Source organism: Capricornis sumatraensis, chromosome X (genome assembly GCF_032405125.1).
Source record: "Capricornis sumatraensis isolate serow.1 chromosome X, serow.2, whole genome shotgun sequence".
Lineage (NCBI taxonomy): Eukaryota > Metazoa > Chordata > Mammalia > Artiodactyla > Bovidae > Capricornis > Capricornis sumatraensis.
The window spans coordinates 27132518-27155257 of NC_091092.1; the positions used below are offsets into that span (position 1 = coordinate 27132518).

General features: G+C 43.6%; 2 protein-coding genes across 3 annotated transcripts; one reads left to right on the top strand and one right to left on the bottom strand.

Annotated features, from left to right (window-relative positions):
- The first annotated feature begins 1240 nt into the window (after positions 1-1240).
- PGRMC1 (progesterone receptor membrane component 1) lies at positions 1241-9404 on the top strand. Of its 2 annotated transcripts, XM_068962196.1 has the most exons (3): positions 1241-1621; positions 5295-5450; positions 8124-9404. In XM_068962196.1, the coding sequence occupies exons 1-3, from the start codon at positions 1297-1299 to the stop codon at positions 8225-8227; spliced, it is 585 nt and encodes a 194-aa protein (XP_068818297.1). In that variant the 5' UTR covers positions 1241-1296; the 3' UTR covers positions 8228-9404. The 2 variants fall into 2 exon arrangements, with proteins under 2 accessions (XP_068818297.1, XP_068818298.1); XM_068962197.1 differs by lacking the exon at positions 5295-5450.
- A 4794-nt stretch (positions 9405-14198) lies between these two features.
- Positions 14199-22004, bottom strand: LOC138070671 (A-kinase anchor protein 17B-like). Its single transcript, XM_068961902.1, is given in 5 exon segments — positions 14199-14960; positions 14962-15840; positions 17703-17934; positions 19686-19816; positions 21249-22004. Coding segments are annotated over 5 exon segments (2760 nt in total).
- Between the last annotated feature and the right edge of the window lie 736 nt (positions 22005-22740).

Genomic DNA, 22740 nt, shown 5'->3' on the forward strand with positions numbered 1-22740 from the left:
GAGCCGCTGAGCACACACACAAATGATTTAAGAAGATGGGGTGGGGGGGCAGGGATGGAAGCAGTTTGTGCCAGAAATTTTTAGAATTCTGAGGTAAGAAGCCAAATCTCTCCAGTCTCCTGCGTGTTGGGAGGGGGAGTAAATTTTGTGCCAGCAAACAGAACTCTTGATGGAAAAGTACTGCTCTGGGTTGCAGATGTGTACATGGCTTGGCTTTAATTATTTTTTCCCCTTCTCTCTACCCTTTCTTCTGCTCCCCTCCCCCTGCCACCATAAAGAGGGCAGCCACATTAAGACTCTGAAGGGTACAGACAGTGCTTCCTCCATGAGGCTGCTCCTGTGCAGCCGGTTAGCACATCAAAGGGCGGATGAAATACCAAGGAAACAACTGCCCAAATCTAGGATCCTTCCAAACTCCCACCTTCATCTGGGCTCTAGCACAGGGTTATTGTGACTGCCAAGGATAGCTCGACCAACTTCAAATAGAACGCTGCCAAACAAAGAAACTTTGGTCATTATTCTGAGCCAGAAAACCAAAACAAGCAAACAATAACAACAACCAAAAAAAGCGCAACAGAGTATTGCCCGCTGATGCCCTGGGATTGAGCAAATCAGTGATTGCAAAAAGGATTTGGTGTTCCAAAAACGAACCCAAAGCAAATCAAACGATCTGATCTGTTTCACCAGACACTGAGGGAGTTATCAGATGAGGCCTAGGCACTGATTTGAGGGTTGGCCGCGGAAAGGTGAGTCTTCTGAATGGAAGGCTGGGAGAAGCTTAAAGCAGGAGAAATGGAGTTAGTGTTTGGTTCGCATCAGGTGGCTGAGGGGACCTTACACAGAGCCTAGCAAAGCCAAGCGGGTAGGTGTGCGATGAACAACTAGGGGTAAGGAGGAGGGCTGCGTGATGCGTCGCAGTTGGCTAGAGGCTGGCGTGGGGATGGCGTGAGGCTGCAACCAGGCCCTGCAGGTATTGCTGAGGGGTGTGTTCCTCAATCCCCGCGGCGGAGGAGGTAGGATCCGGCTGGGGGAGGGGAGCCACCACCAAACAGAAGCAAGGTGGGGGGCCTGAGCTGGGCGGGGCCTGACTGAGTCGCGCGGGAGCCTCGGCGGCCGCGGGGAGGCGGGGCTGAAAGGCCCCGCCCGTCCGCCTCCGTCTCAGCCCCGCCTGGCTCCACCTCCTCCGCTGGCTAGTCTTGGTCAGCCGGGCCCCGCGCTCCAGTAGCTCGCGGAGAGGGAGGAGAAAGCAAGTTCCGGATCCCTGCCTGTCCCGGCCCAACCTTTGCTCCAGCGATCATGGCTGCCGAGGATGTGGCGGCGACTGGCGGAGACACGAGCGAGCTCGAGAGCGGCGGGCTGCTGCATGAGATTTTCACGTCTCCGCTCAACCTGCTGCTCCTTGGCCTCTGCATCTTTCTGCTCTACAAGATCGTGCGCGGGGACCAGCCGGCGGCCAGCGACAGCGACGACGATGAGCCGCCCCCGCTGCCCCGCCTTAAGCGGCGCGACTTCACCCCTGCCGAGCTGCGGCGTTTCGACGGCGTACAGGACCCGCGTATACTCATGGCCATCAACGGCAAGGTGTTCGACGTAACGAAAGGCCGCAAGTTCTACGGGCCTGGTACGGCGGCTGGCCGGGGGGCCGCAAAGACAAAAGAAGGGGCCCCGGCACCGGGCTGGGTCCTGGAGACGCGAGGAGGGAGCGGGGCGCCCGGGGAGGGGGTGGAATGGTGTCCAGGCCTGGGAGGGCGGGGCAGGGAGGCTCCCTGGGCGGGCAGGGGGCCAGCGGCACCCTGGAAAGGCTGCGAGCCAGTGGGATCGCAGATTCCTGGTCCGCACCGCCGACCCCGGCGTGGGGTGGAGGAAGAAGACTGAAATGCTTAAGCTGGGGGTGGATGGGGGGGGGGTGAGATCGTCAGTCTGGAAGGCGGAAGGTGGGGGGGTGGCACAGCAGAGCGCAGTGTTGGGGGAGTTTGGAAGGTATCGGGTTCGAGGGTTCCTGGAAGGAGGGGATGATGTCGGGCTGGGGAAAGGAAATGAGAATGTCTCGAGGGAAACATGATGGGAGGGAGGGCGAGAGAGGGTCGGGAGGTCCAGCCTTGGAGGGGCCGGGAAGGCCGATGACGCCAGGAGTAGCCATGAGGAATGGGGAGATGTGGGAAAAGGAAATGGGAAACGAGATTAGCAGCAGGTTGGAGCACTGTGCGTGGCAGTGAGTGATGTGTGTCCGCTCTGTGTGATGCGTATGTGGCATGTCAGGCTTGTGTGTGTGCGTGCGCACGCGTGCGCTAGCAATGTGGCATGTGTCAGGTATGTGAGTGGCATGTGTTTGGTATGTGTGTGGCAGACGGGGAAAGCTGGGAGGTGAACAGGGGAGGCTCCATAGGGGGAAGGGAGCTGGATGTAGAAGGCTGAATGTAGCGGTCGATAGGAATGTGGCAAGACCAGAAGGTAATAGAGTATTACACTCCATAGCAGGAGAGAAGAAACTAGAAGCCAAAAAAAAAAAAAAAAAAATGGAGGGAGGGAGAAGTGGGAGGATCCTGAGAAACAAAAGGGGTAGGGCTACGAAGGCTGCTGGGTGTGGGGATTTCGTGGAAAAGCCAACCAGAGGGGAAATGAGGGCTGGTTGACTGAGGAGCTGTTGGAGAGGGACAGGCTTGGTAGGGTCTTATAAATGAGGCTTTTCCAGGCTTGGTTGCAGATCAGAATCACCTGATGCACTTGAGGTACAATACAGATTCCCGGCCTAATCTCCCCCAAGAGTGGGGGAAAGGGGTGATCCAGAAATCTGCATTTTAACACGCCCACCCCCAGGCAAATTCGAGGAGTCTCCAGGTTGGGAAAGTTCTGCTTTACAGCATGTTTGGATCAGAGGAGGAAGGGGTTTTAGCTCCTCCAGTATGGATGTGTATAAAATCAGCAGGTTCAGGGAGAGGAGGGAGAGTGAAGAAGGCAGCAATCTGCCTTCATTCCCACTCCGGGTTGGTTTTACTCTCCTCCTCCAACTCATCAACATCAGATGTATTAAAGCACTCTCCCACGCCACAGTTTTTCCTTAATTTGAAAACCATACCTATATTATTTGTCACTTACAGTGGCACATCTAAAGGCTTTATCAGTAAACATAATCGTGTAGATACGTGTTATGACCAAGCCACCCCATAAAGCAGTTGAAACGTGCCTGGAGCTTCATCGTATGATTGTAGTTTGCAAAGTCATTGAGAGGAATGTAGGCCTGTGTACAGAGCTCGAAACTGGGAGTCAGGCAGCCTGGGTTCTCTGCCTTGTTGGATCGCTCACCACCTGTGTGACCTGGGGCAAAGCCTTGTTCTCTCTAGGCCTTAGTTGTCCCTCTTTAAAGTGATAAAGATGGCCCAATTGTGAGATCTCAGTCTCTACCTGCATGAGTCCATGAATCTGTAATATCCCGTGGAAATTACACTTTGTGTTATAAAGGATTCCTGAAAATGATTCATTATTTTTAGTGATGTTGTATGTATGGCACCTTTATGGATGCTAGGAATATAGTAGTGAACAAAACAGGCCTACATCTCTGCTCATGGAGCTTACATTCAAGTGACTATACATTCTGGTGGATAATGTATCTATTCTCCAAAGATTTTTAATGCTCCCCTCAGAGTGTTTTCAGTATTCCGTAACCATAATTTCTAAAATGGTGAGGTCCAAACCCATCCACTTGACCTGTTTACCTTCTCTAGTGGAAATGGTAGTATGTAATGGTGATGAAAAACAACGATTTTTCTTCAGAATCTTATGTGCCTTTAAAAGTTGATCATAAATTTCGTCTAATTTGTAAAACTAAAAGTGTCCTAGTGGATTGAGGTTTCAGGTGGCCAGGCCATATTGAAATGTGATCTGTTTTCATACTTGGTATGGTAGTTACCTGCAAACTTCTTCATATCTGACTTGCTGCTTGGTCTACCTTTGGGGAAACAACACATTGTTTAAAGTACACTGGATTCTTTTCATTTACTGGTGCAATATTTAAATAAGTCGAAAAATCCACTTGAAGTACATACAGAATGATTCACTGCTCTGTTAGACAAAAATTTAGTATCATTATGTATAATGGCAGTCAGATATTTTATAGAATTTTCAGAGTCTTCAAACCCACCCAAACAGCTGACAGACCTGATTCCATGCCTTCTTTACTGACAGTGAAGATTATGTAACCTGTGGATAGATTTCTAAACCACTGATACTCATAAAATGATTTCTCCTGCAGAGACCATACATTAATGTTCAACACAGTCTAGTCTCACAACCAAAGATCTCTATGAGACACTCTTGGCTCATTAAATTGTATGAGCATGAAGTGAAGTGAAGTCCCTCAGTCGTGTCCGACTCTTTGTGACCCCGTGAACTGAAGCCCACCAGGCTCCTCTGTCCTTGGGATTCTCCAGGCAAGAATACTGGAGTGGGTTGCCATTTTCTTCTGCAGGGGAACTTCCCGACCCAGGGATCGAACCCAGGTCTCCCGCATTGCAGGCAGACACTTTAACCTCTGAGCCACCAGGGAACATGTGTGAAATGTTTCTATTTACACTCTAGTGTTTCTTATCTTCCCAGGTGGCGTTAGTGGTAAAGAACCCACCTGCCAATGCAGGAGGCATAAGAGATGTGGGTTCAATCCCTGGGTCAGGAAGATTTCCTGAAGGAGGGCATGGCAACACACTCCAGTATACTTGCCTGGAAAATTCCATGGACAGAGGAGCCTGGCAAGCTGCAGTCCATAGGGTCACACACAGTTGGATACGACTGAGTGGCTTAGCATGCACGCACGTTTCTTATCTTCAGAAACCATAACTTTCACTGGTGCAACCCTAGTCCCTAGAACAGAGCCAGGTTCTAGGTTCAATGTCCAGAAGTTGAATTCTGACCCATGAACTATATCTTGGATCATTCCCTACTAACACCCTTCCCCTAGGAGATAATCATTTATGGCTTTTTTATTAGCTATTTGCAATCACAAGAAATGAATGCTACACTATAGCATTTTGATTTAGTTTTATTATATTAGTTTATTTATTATTTAGTTTTATTATATTTTGATTTAGTATTTAAAAGTTTAATGACAACAGGTCTTTGAGTATTCACTAGGTAATGATCAAAGGATCCACGTCAATCACTTACGGTTTCCAAATGGAATTCAATATTCAAAAATGGGCTCTCCATGCTCATTGGTAAGGAAGCCATTTCCTGTGTGTGAGCCACAGAGAAATTGACTGTCTAATAGACAATTGGTCTTTGGTTTGGTTTTGTTTTTAAAGAGGGGCCGTATGGAGTCTTTGCTGGAAGAGATGCATCCAGAGGCCTTGCCACCTTTTGCCTGGATAAGGAAGCACTGAAGGATGAGTACGATGACCTTTCTGACCTCACTCCTGCCCAGCAGGAGACCCTGAGTGACTGGGACTCTCAGTTCACTTGTAAGTGTTTTTTTTTTTTTTTTAAATTTTGCCAGGGTCAGATTTCTACCAATAATGGGATTCACAGCAGTACAATAGTTATTACTAAGCAGCCTGCAACTGTGGAACATTTTGATAGGCTCCTGAATCTTGGACAGATCAAGTTCATGGCTTGAAGTAATTGTAGCAGTGCTGAGTCACTTGCCATGACTGCATCCCAATATCTAGCTAGTTCTCTGTGGAAACCTGGGTTTCTGTTTTTGAAATTTCTGAGGTTTGCATACATTTTCCCACTAGGATTTGGTGTGCAGGGGAAATGAGAGCGGCCATCTTGGCTACAGAAGGATTTTCATAAGCCCTTACTTGTAGAACTTGCTGTTTAAAAGCAGCCCACATTGCTGTTAAAGAATGAGAGACTTGTATGGTACAAAACAACTTCTCTTTGAATCTAACTGAGCCTAACTATAGGCCTCACCTACAAATGATGCTTATAATCTGCCCAGCAACAATGGTGTCTACATTTTTTAAAAAGAAAGCAGAAAGGAGACACTTGTTTCCTGGCTTATGCTATGGACCAAGAGCTTTGGGGGGAAGTAAGGATGGAGGTCAAGTTCAGATCTAAGAATTGGGAAATTGGCTTTTGTCCAACCCAATTGTTTAATGATCACTTCAGCAATATTTCACTGCCAAGAATTTGAAGAATAATCTTTCCAAGCTTTAAAACAGTATGTTAAGACAGTGACCATTTCCTTGAGGGTCATTTTTCATTGTAAATGTCATTTTCTATTTACTGTTCTCTATATTTTTTTTTTTTTGCTAAATTGAACTGTTTTGAGAGTAATGCTGACCTCAGAGAGAGTTCTCTATTAATAATTAGCCAGGTATAACTCTACCTTTAGAGTTTGGATCCCAAGCTGGCTAAGTGTAACTTTCAAGTCCAGAGGCAAGTCTTTGTACTCTGAAAACATAATTCAGCTATCTAACCGTCCCTCATTTTTTGCATCTTCAGGATGCCTTTGTAACAATAGATTGTTCTATATGAAACCAATGAGTTGTAATTCATAATTTACAAAGCTCTATTTTATAGGACTTAACTTCATCAGTGGGGTAAAAAACTGTGGTTCCCCCAACCCCTTAAACTAAGGCTGGTCCCAAATACTATCGTGACACTTGAACTACACTCAAAACTGGCATGGTTCCTCCTTAAGGCAGGCTTCTCAGGTGCCACCCAGCTTTTATTTGTCTTGCACAGTCACAAGCACCCTAGGGACCTTTATAATATGTTCAAATAGGCAAGTTCTAATTGTCCCTGACTATTATTTCACAGCAAAGTAGCTCCAGTTACCTGATTAAACAGGTTGGTTACTCCTTTAATTCCTACCCATATTCAGAAGAGGAGTTCTCTTGACCTCTGACACTGTGATAATTAACCCTACACTAACTTGGCCCAATAATACAGCCAATATGGTGGTCATCTGCTGACTCTGTCCCTCCTCGAATCTCTCACATTCTGGTTGCCCTCTTAAACCTGCATTCTCCCAAGTCTCCAGTGTTCTCCTGTTTCCTCTTCTACTGCCTTTAACCACATCTGGCTTTTTTTCCCCCCAGTTGAGGGAAAATTCTGTCTCCTGCTCTCCCCTTTATCCTGAGACTATTATCATTCCTTCCTCTCACTTTCAGACAAGCATCTAGTAATCGTGGCCGCCCCTAACCACTGTTCCATCCCTCCTTGCTCTCTACAGTGTAGTTTCTGCCCTCACCATTCCACTGAACCTTCTGTCTCAAACGTTTACAGAGACCTGCATCTTGCCAACACTAATCGTCCTTCTCCAGTCCCTGTTGTCAGTCTCCAGTCACAAAGCCCCCATTTCGGTCCACGGAGTCTCCAGTGTTCACTTCCTTAACTCCTGTTTCCAGTTGCTGTTAAAGCGTCTCATGCCCTTCCCTTTTCACCCCCATGGACACCGCCTTCCTCCTGGCTCTCGTTTCTCCCCATGGGGATCTGCCCGCTGGCCTCCTAGTCACCCTGTCCCTGGACTCTCCTGACTAATCTGCCCTGCCCTCTATACACAGTGAAACCGTTGTTACCACAGCACTATTTTACCTTGTCATTCCTTTGTTGTACACTTTTGGTGCCCTTTGCCATCTGGGGGATAAGTTTAGACTCCTCAGGCTGCCTTTCCACATCTTGCATAAGATTTCCCCACCCTGTTAGGCTGGCGCTGCTCCCAGCCTCCTCCTGCCAACTCAGGCCCTTTATTGCTCCCCAGATATGTTTGGTCTCACCTGCATGCCTTTGTATGTGGCGTTGGCACTTTGTGGAAACCCCTCCTTCCCCAAGTCCTTCTACATATCTTCCAAAGCATATCTTTCTCCTACAAAGTGTCCTGCAACCCTTCCAACTAACTCATACGAAGCCCTTGCTCTGCTGAACATTCCCCCACACAAACAACCCATGTTGATACTACCTTGCACACACATCGTCAGGCATCACTCCCCATTCTGTACTTCTGTCTGCTGAACAAAACTAACTCCCTGGGACTTGGCTGGGACTGTGGTATAAACTGCCTTCAAGAAGCCCAACATGTTTTTGTGTTGCTTGTAGGCCTCTCATAAGTGCTTTCAAACGAAATATGGTAGTGGTTTTCTCCAAAGCGTGAGAATGACCAGTTGTATCATCTTCTTTTCTTCCAGTCAAGTACCATCATGTGGGCAAACTGCTGAAGGAAGGGGAGGAGCCCACCGTGTACTCAGATGAGGAGGAGCCAAAAGATGAGAGCACTCGGAAGAATGATTAAGGCCTTCAGCGGAAGCATATCTATTTTTGTATTTTGCAGAATCATTTGTAACATTCCAGTCTGTCTTTAAAACATGGTGATTTCAATATTTAGAAAAGTTTTGAACTTGCTGTACATTTTTTAAATTAACATCACTAGTGACACTGATAAAGCTAACTCTGTCTTAGAATGCATGATATGTTTGTCACAAATCCAGAAAGTGAACTGCAGTGCTGTAAGACAAACTTTATTACGGTTTTTCTTCTATTTGTAGTCAGTGCAGGCTGAATTGGAACTTGTGTTTCCTGAGAGACGGGTTAAACATGGGTATTCCCCCCAAACAGGTTTAAACATTAAATGTGTGAAGTCCTTCAAGCGTCAAGAAACAAAGAATGGACTTTGAGTCATGATATTCTCTAAAGATAGAAAATCCTTTATTTCTCAGTTGACCTAACTGCATGATTTCTGTTTTCTCTACCTCTAAAGCAAATCTGCAGTGTTCCAAAGGCTTTGGTATTGATTAAAGAGAGCGGTCCAGTACAAAATGAAATGTCAAAGCTAGACTCAACCACAGGTAACCTACTTTCTCTGTTTGGGGACAGCATCATTGTCCTGTGCTCTTTGGAACACTCAGACGCCCTCACTTAACAGTAATCTCCAATGAGGCTGAAAATAGGATCTCAACATTCCAAAGTAAGCTTTGGCGAAAATCAGCTGGCTTGCCTAAAAACCAAAAATACATGAATAAGATTGTAGGACTATTTGCCCCATCCCTGTGTTCTTGGTTATTTCACATGATTGGACATGCAAGGAGGCCGTGTAGGACAGGAGCAGATTGCTCTCTAAGAGCCTTTACACACACCCCTGAAGAATGAAGAAACCGTACACATTCCTGGCCAAGTGGTTTTTAAAGTGTATACATAACCTAACAGTTATGCTTCTGTTGTTACAAAACTATAGCCACTGCAAGAGTTGTAGTCAAGTGTCTTGGTCTTTGATATTGTTCTTGGTTAACAATAAACTTAGCTTAAGTAGACTGTACAGTTGTATGAATTTGTAAAAGTATTATATGAATAAATAGTGAGGTTTCAAACTCTTGTAATTGTAGTTGAATAGTCATTGTATTTTCTTGTGAACTGTGTTTAATTGTTTTACCTCAAATCGGAAAACAAAAAGAAGTGCTTTGGTCAGTTAATAAAATGGTTTTACCCAGTATAGTGTGGTGGATTGATTGCCTTATTTCTTTTAAACCTTAATCTGTGTTTTTTGTCTTCCAAAAGAGACAAGGAAAGGGGTACAACTTCATAGAGACTGCACACCAAAAACCAAGTACCAGCTTATCCTGTTAAAATGATGAATCGAATTTACTTTTTTAAGTCAGAATTTAATAAACTCAGAGGCAGACTTCTGCCTTGAATTCTATAGCAAGTTTCCTAAGGAGTAACTCTAGTGAAGACTTACTGAGTGCCAAGGCAGGTTTTGTTTTTGCTTTAAGTATCATCGGATTAGGAAAGTGTTCAGGAACCTTATGGTTGATTCACATGAAGTTGATTCACTTCATGCCAACAGAAGGATATGAGACTTACATATGCAGTCGGTTGTATAAACAAACAACCTATTACTCTGAAGATTAGTGTTTTGCCATTTTCATGTGAAAATTGACAGACTCTTCTTACAAGGGAGGTACTCCCTGAACCAGAGAGGGCTCAGAGCTTTCCAGCTTTTATGTTCTCAAACCATATTGCCTGTTTTTGTTGTTTTAAAATGTGTCCTTTTCCTGCATTAGTTTTCATCCAACAAATATTTGAGCTGCCTGTTTTGTGCCAAGCAACCTGTTAGGCCGTATGCTTTGGGGGAAGGGGAGGGAGAGAAAAACTGGGCCACCGTTGCAGCCTGAGATTAGGCTACTCCTTTTACTCAGTTAAACAGGTTTGTCTGATGCCAGGTGGAAAACATCCAGAGCCTGGTTAAAAGCTTCAGCCCCAGATAGTCGGAATCCCCCCCTTCAGAACTAAACATTGTATTGATTACAGGTAAAGGGATATGACTATCAGGCAGGCCTTTCCTGTAGAAACTTAAATCCAGCTCACACAGTTGTAAGCTATATTATGTCAAAGGCACCATTTGAGAAGATGAGGGAGTGGTGGTTACAGCCATGGCACCAGCCATGCCAGCCAGGGAGGGGGCCAGGTGAAGAGCTGTATCCTCCTCCCCTGCTTTCTCCAGTCCCTGCCTAGACACCGTCTTCTCAGTCCCAACATCTGAGGGTCAGAAGCAGCATTTGCTATGTGCTTGCAGCATCTCTGTGGCTTCTCTACACAATGTCATGTTCACCTTACCTCAGAGGGCCACACTTCATGCAAACCCTCGATCCAGAATGAGCAAAAATAGCCTTTGCTGTCTCAGAAAGAGCTCGTTCAACAAAAAGAAGCTCTAAAGTGCCCAGTTGCCCTCTACGGTACAGTCCGCCTTTGTTACAGATATTTAGAAGAAATTTGCTGTACATTTCGTGTGAAAATAGTTAATTCTTTCAGGATCAAAGACTGATCACTGAAGCCTCTCACATCTGTAACTGGACTCCCCATCCCACACCCACACGTTTTCAGAAATTGGGTAACTCCTACACTTTCACCAAGGCCTGAGTGAGTGAGTGAGTGAGTGAGTGCGTGTGTGTGTGTGTGTGTGTGTGTGTGTGTGTGTGTTCAGTTGTATCCAACCCTGCAACCCCATGGACTGTAGCCTGCCAGGCTCCTCTGTCCATGGAATTTTCCTGGCAAGAATACTGCAGTGGGTTGCCATTTCTTCCTCCAGGGGATCTTCCAAACCCAGGGATCGAACCTACGTCTCCTGCATTGGGAAATGGATTCTTTACCATTGGACCACCTGCGAAGCCCTAAAGGCTGAGGTGAAATTCTGTGAAATCTGTTTTGCTAGCTATAAAGAACTGATAAAACCTTTGCTGAAGGGAGAATAGTCTTAAGTCAAAATATCATGATTTTCATTTATCCAAAATGAAAATACAACTGCATTTTCATGAGCTCTGACAGTCAATTGCCATTAACTGGCATCATAAAGGGAGAAGTTGCCTCAAAACAGTAGTGAAACCAGACATATTTTCAAAGAAAATATTACTGCAGGTGTGTGATATTCTATCCAGCACATCTGGTCAATGAACAAAGACTCTATACTATGACAACTTTATTTTTAATATATCTGAAAATCAAACGTATTATTTCTCTACCAATGCAAATGACAAAAAGGAGCAGCAATGTTAGTGCAAAGCAGCATACTACAGGTAGAAATCTCCCCCGACCACACACAAAGTGGAATTATCAACATTTAAAAGTGAACATTTTGAACAGTCTTGCAACAAATGAAAATATATTTATTTGGTTCTTAAGTTCAAAATTACCAGGTTACAATGGCTTTCTACCTGAGGAATTCAAACAAATGTAACGAAAACACATTAACAGACTTTTAGCTAATTCTTAAAGCACTATTAGTAACACATACAAGGAAAAACGTGAAAACACCTATTTAAAAAGACACAGATTAAAGTTCCAGCCCTTCACTGGACATAGGAAAAACATATGAGAAAACTTTTGCACCACTTAAATAACAGCACAACAAAGAATAACAGTGTTTTAACAGAAAGTGAGTATCACATTTGCAGTTCTAAATCATTCCATCCATTTGAAAAGTTCAGGAGTAATTGTTCACATCCTTGTTTAAGGCCTACACACACCAAAAAGAGAGATTTACTCAAATCTAGAATGCATTACCACAAAACATAAAAACCTAAAGTTGTATAGAAAGTAAACACAAAACCAGTATTTTTACTTTCTTCTAGGTCCCAGGATGGTATTTAGAACAAAATTTTACATAGAAGTGACTTAGCACCAATTCTATTATACAAAAAAATTTTTAATTGCACATGCTGTATTCTGTAATGTATTTTTTATGTCTGGTTACTGAGCAGCAAATTGTTTTCATGCCTAAAATCTCTGCAAAGAAAAATTATCAAATGACAGAAGACATTGAGTTGTTTTTTTTTCTTTTTTCCAAAACAAGCATAGCTGCTTTCCATTACAAACCCATAATGTTCTTTGTTTCAAGGGCATGAAACATGAAAAAAAATAGGGAGGTTGGGTCTCATTGGAAAAGAATAATACCTGGTTGCCACAGGTTGTCTGACAAAATACAAGCTGTTATAATTTAAAGGCTACTCCAGACAATAGTACTCTGAACATTAATAGTCATTGCTAGTCCTTAGAGGAGAAAAGGCAATCACCCTAGGAGTGGTTTTTCAGATTGGACAAGCCAAGCCTAGTTGATGGCTTGTGTGACTCTGATGGCAGAGTCACTGGCTTGCAAGTAGAATTGAATACAAGAGAGCCAACAAATAAATGAATGATTTGAAGATTTTCTAGGCGTTTCAGATATCAGGTTGCTCAAGAGTCTGGTTATAAGCACACATCGTGCCTTATCATTCTGGGCAGCCACATTGACTGGTGTCCTACTTTGGCTTGACCAGCTGGTCCTTTTCTATGGACTATCAAGTAAGGACTGTTTGAAATGAATCATGTAATATGAAAATGTTGCCTTCCATTACTTTGTGGATTAAAATACCTTTTCCCGCTGCAGGCAGTCTAATGTCATTGAGGTCTTCAATTGCCATGTCAGCTATAGTTTTGTTGGAAGAAAAAAAGTCATCTACTGCCCCCCCTGAGTTCCTAAATCCAATATAAGGCAGAATGACTCAGCCGAGCTTTCAATAGAACATGCGCTACATTAAGATGTATGTCTTTACAAATCTATAAAATATATCAATTTAAAAACATATTCAAGGAGTCCAAAGTCAGTATGTAAAAAGATAAATTGCTTATGTTAAGAGGTTACAAATTCTGCACACATACAATTTTCCCCCCACTAGAAAAGTATGGGCTTTACCCTTGACTCTTCCTAACTCCATGGCATTATTGAGGGTTGAGGAGGCACTTGTTACTGTTTTATAAAAGTCAGTTTGGGGATATTCAGCGGCTTTTTACAAACTGATGTCACCCAACCCTGAGTGAAAGGATTACATAAACTGAAATGAAATACTGTCACGTCCTCTCTTCCCAAGTGCCATTTTTGGTGCCCCAGGATTGTTCAATATTTCCTTTGACAAAGCCCAAGTTGTATCACTTCAATCCTGTTGCTTTTCTACGATGGAATGACATGGGGTTCTTCCAAACAAAACAACTCTGCTAACGGTCCACTTTCTGTGTCAGCCTCAAAAGACAATCTGAGCCCCTTTTAGATTCTTCTTCCAAGGCTTTGTTTCTAAAAGGGCAACTCTTCGAGTCCTATGAACATATTAATAAGATTAATTTCCTTCTGATAGATGTTTAAGGAACCCTCTAATGTCATGAAGTCCAGTGTATGTTCTAGGTGTCATCTCTCTTCTTTTATCTATAGGTATTTCTAGATAAAAGGAAAGTTTGTTGCTGCACATGGTGTTCGAACCAAATCAAAGAACAAGTAGAAAGATCCTTATGCATTCACTGCCATCCCTTTGAAGATAAATGATGTTAAATAATAATGTTATGACAGCTGAAGAGCCGTAGAGGGCTATCTTAACTCCTCTCAATGTTACTTTGCTCCTTTGATGGCACCAAATTAAAGCTGCAATCGAACTGTAGAAATGTCTGTCCTTGGATAAGAAAGTTTTGCAAGCACATTGTTTTAACAAGTTTTTTAATTGGGATGTCTGGTGTTTCCAGTTTGCTAACACATATGCCACACACACACACACACACACACACACACACACTTTGATCTATGCTTTATACTTTGGCAAGAGAAGCAAGGTTTTGCATTTGACCTTGCTCAAGCTCCTAAGTGTTTGCTCTCTTGCTCTGTAGTTGCTAACTACATAGCTATATTTGGTTTTAAATTTTCTTCTTGCAGATTTTTACTGTGAATAAGGGTTTCCTGATCTAAGAAACCTTCAAAACATTTAAAAATAAAAAGGACTAGCGAAGTTGTTTCTTAAATAGCTTCTATAGTCAATGCGCTCCAGACTGTTATGTCTAATGTAGTAACTATCAGAATTCAGCATGAAATCTCCAGAATACTCAAGTCTTTTCATCTTTCCTGCATCCCAGTTATATTCTGACCTCCATGGTATCTCTCTTCTTTTGGGAAAACCCCACAAATAGGAAGCATTAGCACTTTTTGATGATGTTACTGGCACTTGAAAGAGCCTATAGTTGACTCTGTGGTCAAATGCACTATCACTAAACTGCCTCCTCTTTCCTATGACAGTGTCTAACTGATCACTGGCACTGGATTTGTGGTGGTGGCTTTCATCAAATAAGTATTGGGGAGCCAGTATTTCCCTCTCTTTGCTGTTGCTGTTCTCATTTCTAATGGAATTGTTTTCACCCTCAAGCCACGAACATCTCAGTTCATAAGCAGACCTCCTGCTTGGTTTCCTAAGCTTGTATTCAGAGTATTTTTCCTCCCCATCATGTTTCCACTCTGCATACAAGGCCTGCTGACTTGACATAATTTCTGGATCACAAGTGATGATTTCATCAGCATCAAGACATCCCTTTTCTGGGCAGCTATCATACGTGGCCACAGACTTCTTTTTCTTCTCTTTGTTTACACTAAGATTATCACGGAGACATTCAGAATCACTGCTAATTTCCTCTAAGAAATCTCTCAGCTTCAAATCAAAGTCTGCTGACCTCTTAAATGAGGAAACTTGGGCTTTGACTTGTGGATATGGGATCCTGGACTTGGTAAGCATGAGTCTTTTCCAACAGACGGCTCTTTTTATCAGTTGGGGACAGGCAATCACCAGCTTCACTGGCTGTGTCCCTAAAATGATGTTTAAACTTCTTTGTACATTCTTCAGCATAATCCACTTTTCTTTTCTTTTGTGATATATGCTCAGGATCCCAAGAAAGATCTGTCCAGAGATCATTTTCTTGCACCTGTTCTCTCCTATCTAGATGTTGCATTTGGCTCAAACTGGTTGAGTGATGCTTATGTTTTCTCAAATTGATTTGAAAGCTATTTCCTTTCACAAGAACGGTTCTCTTCCACTGACATGTGCTTGTTATGTGACTTGGTTCTAGGCAGATGCGGGCATATTTTGGAGCTTGATAATGGTTTAAAAGATAGTCAATAAATTCATCTGTTTCATAGATCTTCTGTTTCCTGCTATGGTCTCTCTCAACGAATCTGGAAGAATAGGAGGTATTAGAACCATGCTGGTCTTCTTTCTCAAGAGATTGACCTTGAGTCATTATAATTTGCAAGGAATTCTGTTCACAGCTCAAACTTTTATTGTATTCATCAGTTAATGATTTTCCAGCTCTCTCTTTTCTTGCTGAATATCTTATTTTTTTCTTCCCAAGGTGGTGGGAAGATTTATGCAAGTGAGCTCTAGCTCTTTTCTTCATTTTTCGTTTACATTTATAATCTGACTTGGAAACGTGGTATCTTAGCATTTCCTCCTGATTTTGAAGATACTGAGTGTTTGGTTCTTCTTTCTTCAGAGTTCTTGACATGGTCCCCAGAGCATGAAGAGCTTTGGAGCCTGCAATATTCACCTTCCGTGGGTAAAATTCTTCAGACTCCTTCAAAGAAAAAGGTTAAAAATCTCACATGAAAAGCTCAACAGGTTAAAAATCTCAAAGAAAACTGTTCTGAAGAGGCTTCTAATTACACCTAGGGTAGATCCAAATTAGGAATAATAGCACACTAAAGAAACAGGAGGTACAAAATTAAATGTCTCCATCTAATAGGAGCTGCTTTGACTAGGTCTGTGCCTGTCCTTCTGTTAGAAAGCACCCCGGTTTACATACCTTCAAAAGCACATAATCCCTTTTTCCTTTGTTCACAAATTGATGGGTCTACTTACTGTTCCAGGTATTGTGCTCAAGGGTGGGAACCTGAAGAGGAATAAGAAATGCTCTACAGCACTCCCTGGGGCTACAGTCCTAGAACAAGAAAAGACTGGTGGGTGAAATATGTGTCTTAAAGGGTCAGTTGGCTTTGTAAAAGCCAAACTGCCTTTTTGGGTTTTATTCCGGCCTCTTCCTAGGGATTACAAGGGAGCATGTCTCTGACCTGCCCACCTCGGTTGGAAACAAGATAGCAAGTAGAAAATATGGCTGTGACAATGGTGCTGTCTGCTGTCCATGACTGCAGGGCAGGTGAAAGGTGTGGACTACGGCCCCTACCCTGCTGGGAGAGCTTGTACTGAGCTCCCACTGACACTCGGCACAAATCAGGGCTTAGAGCTTACCCAGGACTTGGGATTGAAATTTGGTACCACACACATTGAAAGAGAGGAATTCTTCAAAAGAAGTCACTTTTGGCAGTCATTAAGGCAAACTAACGGAGAAGGCAATGGCACCCCACTCCAGTACTCTTGCCTGGAAAATCCCATGGACGGAGGAGCCTGGTAGGCTGCAGTCCATAGGGTTGTGAAGAGTCGGACACGACTGAGCAACTTCACTTCACTTTCACTTTTCACTTTCATGCACTGGAGAAGGAAATGGCAGCCCACTCCAGTGTTCTTGCCTGTAGAATCCCAGGGACAGCAGAGCCTGGTGGGCTGCTGTCTATGGGGTCGCACAGAGTTGGACATGACTGAAGCGACTTTGCAGCAGAAGTAGCAGCAAGGCAAACTTAAAAAGATTCAGCTCGCCTTATTGTCAAGATAAATGTGAGGTTTTTCTTATCCTGATTTCATGCAGTTTGATGGGCCATACCAATGAGAAAAAAAAAAAAAAAACCACAGGTGAGATGGCACATATACCTAAAATCAACTCTACTGAAAATGAATGCCATTCACTCTTGATGTTTAAGAACACTGAATGTGGCTTTTCAAATGAACGCTTTGGTCTTTACTCTGGGGCATCTGCTGAGTCTGGTTATCTTTAGGAGGTCAGTAAGTGGGAGAACAAAAACTTCCCCAGCTGAAACTCTCCAAACAAAACAGCTGGCCTGTGATGTGAGATATTCTTAGCAAACAGTTGAAGACTAGACTAACATGTCTGTTCAAGGCCCTCCTTTCCCGTCTAATCCTGCCACTGATGAATGGCCAGCGAAAGGTAATGTAGGACTACAAACTCCACATCCCTCCTCTTGGCGTTTTCTGTTACCTCCATTAGCAGCTTAGAAGAATAGGTGCACAAGCTACACTGCTCTGAGTGGCATCGTCCCAAAGTTGAGAAACACCGTGTGTGTGTGTGCGTGCATGCCAGATGGTGGAGCTGAGACCCAACCCCTTCAGAGAATCTGAGTATCCCTTTGGTTAATGCAAAATTGTGGTTGTTAGAGACCAGCCTATTGAAAACAAACCTCAACGAATACAGTAAGTCTTCCACGGCCACTGGTTAAACAATAGGCTGCTGTTTCAAAGTAAAGGTCATCATGACTCAGAGAGGTCACTAGCTACCCAAACCAAAGAACAATGGGGTGAGAGCCTTACTACAATTTTCCTCAGGAGTGCCTGCATCAGGTGGAGGGCCTCCAGGTGCCTCTGGGTCAGTGGGATCTTCCTCTTCTCCAGGTCTTCGGAAGAGTTGGACCCTGGTTGGGCCTCCACTTTGGCGCTGTCCTTCTGTCTCCTTTGCCGGTGCCTGTCCCTTTCCTTCTGGGTGCGTCTCTTGACTCTGGCCTTTCTCCTCTTTTCCTGGACCTTCCTCTCCTCTTTTCTTTTTCTGGATAATGATTAAGAGAGTGAACCCTTCAGAAGGTGTTTATTGGGCAAAAGGGTTACTCTCTCCCCCACTACCTCCTCCCTCGCAGGAGTTCCCCAAAATCTCCAGCTACAACACCCCAGGGCTCGACATTAGACCACTGATGACAAAAGACACATCAGCCAAGGCGAGAGATGCGTGACTAAGTTGGTCAGTTAGAAACACGCACAGGAGACCTCATGCAGAGAGTGTATTTAAAAAACAAACCAAGAAGACTACTGAATTCAAAGGAAGGGCCTCAACCTCCTCCCGCCCCCCGCACTTTCTCAAACCAGAAGCAGGGACTATGGGATCTAGCTTTCACAGTGATGATTCCATTTCTCTTGAGATCAAAACCTTCCCTGAGCTGGTCACACAGACAGATGCAAATGAAAGTAAGTCAAGGCACTCAGAAAATCTTAAAGGTGAGAACTGGTCTTTAGTGCATACTCCTTAACACAGTGAAGTGTTAGTCACTCAGTCATGTCTGACACTCTGTGACCCCATGGACTGTAGTCTGCTAGGCTCCTCTGTCCATGGAATTCTCCAGGCAAGAACACTGGAGCTGGCAATTCCTTTCTCCAGGGGATCTTCCCAACCCAGGGATTGCACCCGGGTCTCCCACATTGCAGCAGATTCTTTACCATCTGAGCCACTCAGTACATTATCATAAAAAAAGGCTGATTTAGAAGAATATGGGCTTATTTTTCTGTTTTCTGAATATTTAAGATGTATTGATTAAGTTCTCATAGAAGCATGGAAACCTGGGGGGTGGGGGAAGGGCAGGGGAGGACAACTGCCTGAGGGAGGACCAAGCCCCAAACTGGAGGATGAGCTCAACTGCATGATTGATCTGGAAATTTGGGGGGAATCATTACCTTTACTGGGATCAGCTTCTGGCCAAGTTTCACAGCCAAGACCTTAAGTAACTCTTAACACTCCGCCAGCCAAAAAACGTGAGAGGCACAGGGAAGACTACTCTTAAACGCCTATAATTTGCATAAAAGGCTGGAAGAATAAACCTGCAAGGGGAGGAGCCAGGAAGGAGGTAAAACTGGTTTTTGGAGCCCTGTAGTTCTGGTCCAGTTGTCCCTTCTTGGCAAACCCTTGACAATCCAATGGGCCTTTCTAGTCTCAAGCTCCTAAACTGGGAAACAATGATAAGCTCAAAGAAGTAAATACATAGGCTGCTTAAGTTCACAGAAAGAACTTGAGCCAACAAGAAAAATGGTCTCAACAGATCCTTCTGGGTTAGTTTGATTATTGATCATGTTATGAAAGAAAATCTTTTCCAAAACAGAAAAGAATTTTTCCCCCAAATTTCAATGGATAGGCAAGGTAAAATTTGGTAAATTTAGGTAAACTGGTGAAACTTGTAAGTTGGCAGGCTAGAATGTTCATGCTAAAAGCACCTGGCCTTTTTTTTTTTATGATTATTAACTCCTAGACAACCTAATCTGGTTGGTCCTACTATTCATCATTACTTGCTCCTCCTGACAAGCATACTTTTAAAGTTTCTTGTTTTTCACTGCTTTCTCCTTTTGGTTTTTGTAACAGTGTAATGGAAAGACAGCAATTTTCTAATGGGTACCAATTCCTGATCCCCCCACCATGCTATCTATTAAGTGAACCCATTCACCTGAAGAGATAAATCTGTAAATCGAAAGTTTAAAAAGACAAAAAACAACAAAAGCAACAATAACAATGCTCTTCGTTGAACTTGGTCTCCTCACCTTTCAGCCTCTTCCTCTTCTCTTTTCTTTGCTTTTTTCCTCTCTTCCTCCAATTCTTGTAATTTCAGCCTTTCTTGATTTCTCTTCTTTATAGCTCCTTCGCTGAAGTGTTTGGTTGTATCAAACATAACCTGCTCTCAAACAATTCAAAGTATCATTAGAAAAGTTTGCCCGCTGGCTGGGTATGTCCCAGACCAGAGAGCTAAAACTAATTTGTACCTGTCAATGCCAAACCAAGTGAATTAAAAATGCCTTCTCTGCGTCCCAGTACCCATACAGTTATACTGCCTCTCAGTCATCTCTCAAACTGTCCTTGTGGGGTTTCTAGAACTTTCTTTGGCAGAACTTTTGAGGAACTCACCTGACAGCCATATGTGACATCATAGTGCCCGTGTGGACACAAGTTCTAAGGGATGTGAGTATATTGCTTCTGGTTTGTTATACTGATTGACTGAGCTATTAATAATGGTTTTTTTTTAATCAGCAGAGATAAAAACAGTCCAGAAATGGGGTGGGGGGAGCAAAGATGTAGGAAAATTGACCAAAAGAGATACAAGATCTGACTATAGTGATTATTAAACAACTTTGCAAATCTGAAAATAAAGTAAAAGTCAGATTGAGGCACTACAAATAAATTTGCCTAAAAAATACAAGGATGCAGAAGTAGCTATCTAAATATGCATGAGTGACAAACACCAAATTCACCATCACAGTTACCTTTGAAGGGAGTGAGCAGCCTTGACTGAGGATGGTACACAAAGGGGAACATGTTCTCATTCCACTGGTAATGCTTTATTTTTTAAGCTGCAGTGGTGCATGTGTGGTCATTATAGCGTTTGCTAGATCTTTTGTCAGACTGAATAGCTCCTAAGTTTCAAACATATATTTTAACCCAAGAAGCCTTACACATAACACACACACACACACCCCTGAAGCTACTGAAGCTGAAAGTTCAAATTCACACTAAAGACTGATTTAGAGAAAAAGGGTTTAGCTGCATGAAGCTTTCAAGAACAAGATAACCAGGCATTCAGACAGTCATGAAGCTGTCTTCATGTTGGACAGACAGACTTTGAGAGGAAAGGAACCAGGTTTGTTGGGATTCTGTTTTAGAATTTACCTGACAGTCATCATTAATGTATAGTTAACTGTGACCCCCGCAGCAAAGAGGGAATAAACTGCCTTTTCTTGTTTTCAAGCTGCATGTTGCCCTTTCCCAGCAACTTGTCAAATGGAAGAAGCATATGAGATACTTCCATAAGGACCATGAAGAATCCTTTAATGTCCCCAAGGAGCTGGGCAGAGCCCTGGACTATAACAACCATCACTTCAAACCACAGCTGGCAGCATGGCTGACAGTAGGAGAATGCCCTAATCATGATGATATTTTGTCCCCAAAAAACACCCATTTATTAATGACAACATAAATCTTTACATTAGCTCTTGATCAGAGCCTCCAGGGTGGTCTAAGGAAATCTGTTCCAAAGGCTTCCTTCTAGCTTTTACTCAAGACCACCTGAACCATGGGAAATTTTTTTTTATAAAACCCTGGCTGCTCCTTACCTTGATGTTACATGCCAGAGCTTTCCCATCATCTCCTTTAAGCATCAGCTTCATCCCGCGGAGGGACTCCATGGCCTTTAAGAAGTCAGTTGACTCTTGGTACTGTATAAATGCCTCGAACGTCTGCAAGCCAAAGCCGAACCCCCCAAAGCTCCCACTGGTTATAACCTCTCGGTAGGGGTCGAGCATCGGGATATCTACATTCTTGATCTTCCCAAAGCTTTCAAAGACCACCCGAAGGATCTCTTCACACGGCTTCTCCCCACTGGAACCTTTGGGAGCAAACCACTTGCAGGGCAGCCCTTCGAAGTATATGGAATTTGGACTCTTATCATGGTCCTGCTCTTCAGACCCATCACCCATCGGGATGGCCCCATTTTTCTTGGGGAAGTGCTCCCACTCTCCCTGGGTGTCTGTCACCATGACTTTTAAGTCTGTTTCCAAGCCATTTAGCTTGATGATCTTCCCGTGCAACTTGGCCTTCAGGATTTGAACCAAGCTTCGCGTTTCCGCCTCCCCCTCAAATCGGATGAAGCCCCTGGTGCTCTTGGCAAGCCGCACAGTGGTGAACTGGTCAGGACAAATCAGGCTCTTCAGCTGGTCCAGAACTTCCCAGTTAGACACGGGTCTCGAGGGTTCTGGGTTCTCAGGGAGCAACACATTGATCATCAGCTTTGCTATGGGCTTGAGGTAGAGGTGCTGAGCTGCACACAGTTCCGTGGCCTCTGAGTTATCATACACCACTGTGACCGTCATGGTATCCAAAGGAAACCTGAGAGGGTGAAAAGGAACTGTTAGGATACCAAGGGAGGGAAACACAGATTCAGCTTTTGAATGGTGCTAGCATAGAATTCTAGGGATGGGGGAGCCTGGTGGGCCGCCGTCTATGGGGTCGCACAGAGTCGGACACGACTGAAGCGACTTAGCAGCAACAGCATTTGTTGGATTTAGGTCAAACTGAAGGGAAATATACACTACCAGGAGAATTAAGGTTAGAGCTAACATTTGTTTAATGTGTTTTAGAGGTTTCAGAGTTTCTATAGACTGTGTCTCAGTTTTCTTAACTGTAAAATAGAAACAATAGGATTTTAGGATGGAGTAAATGGGCAGAGTCCTTAGAAGAGTACCCCGCACAGCAAGTTCTCAATCACTACAAGCTGTGACTATTATTTATGCTACTTTATCTCTTTTGGTTCCTGAAGCAACCTGTGACTAGGTATTTTCATGCCTGTTTTATAGATGGAGACATTCAGTGGATTCAGGAAAATTAAATGGCTTTCCCATGCAGGAGGTCTTACAAATAGCTGACAAAAGAAAAGAAGGAAAAGGCAAAGGAGAATGGGAAAGATACACAGAGTTCCAACTAAATCCAGAGTTCTAGAAAATAGTAAGCAGAGATAAGAAAGGCTTCTTAAGTGAATGCAAAGAAATATAGGAAAACAATAGAATGGGAAAGACTAGAGATCTCTTCAAGAAAATTAGAGATACCAAG

Coding starts and splice junctions, on each gene's coding strand:
- PGRMC1 (XM_068962196.1), top strand. CDS start 1,297: ATGGCTGCCGAGGATGTGGCGGCGACTGGCGGAGACACGAGCGAGCTC. Junction 1,622..5,294: donor CCGCAAGTTCTACGGGCCTG/GTACGGCGGCTG, acceptor TTGTTTTTAAAG/AGGGGCCGTATGGAGTCTTT. Junction 5,451..8,123: donor CTGGGACTCTCAGTTCACTT/GTAAGTGTTTTT, acceptor CTTTTCTTCCAG/TCAAGTACCATCATGTGGGC.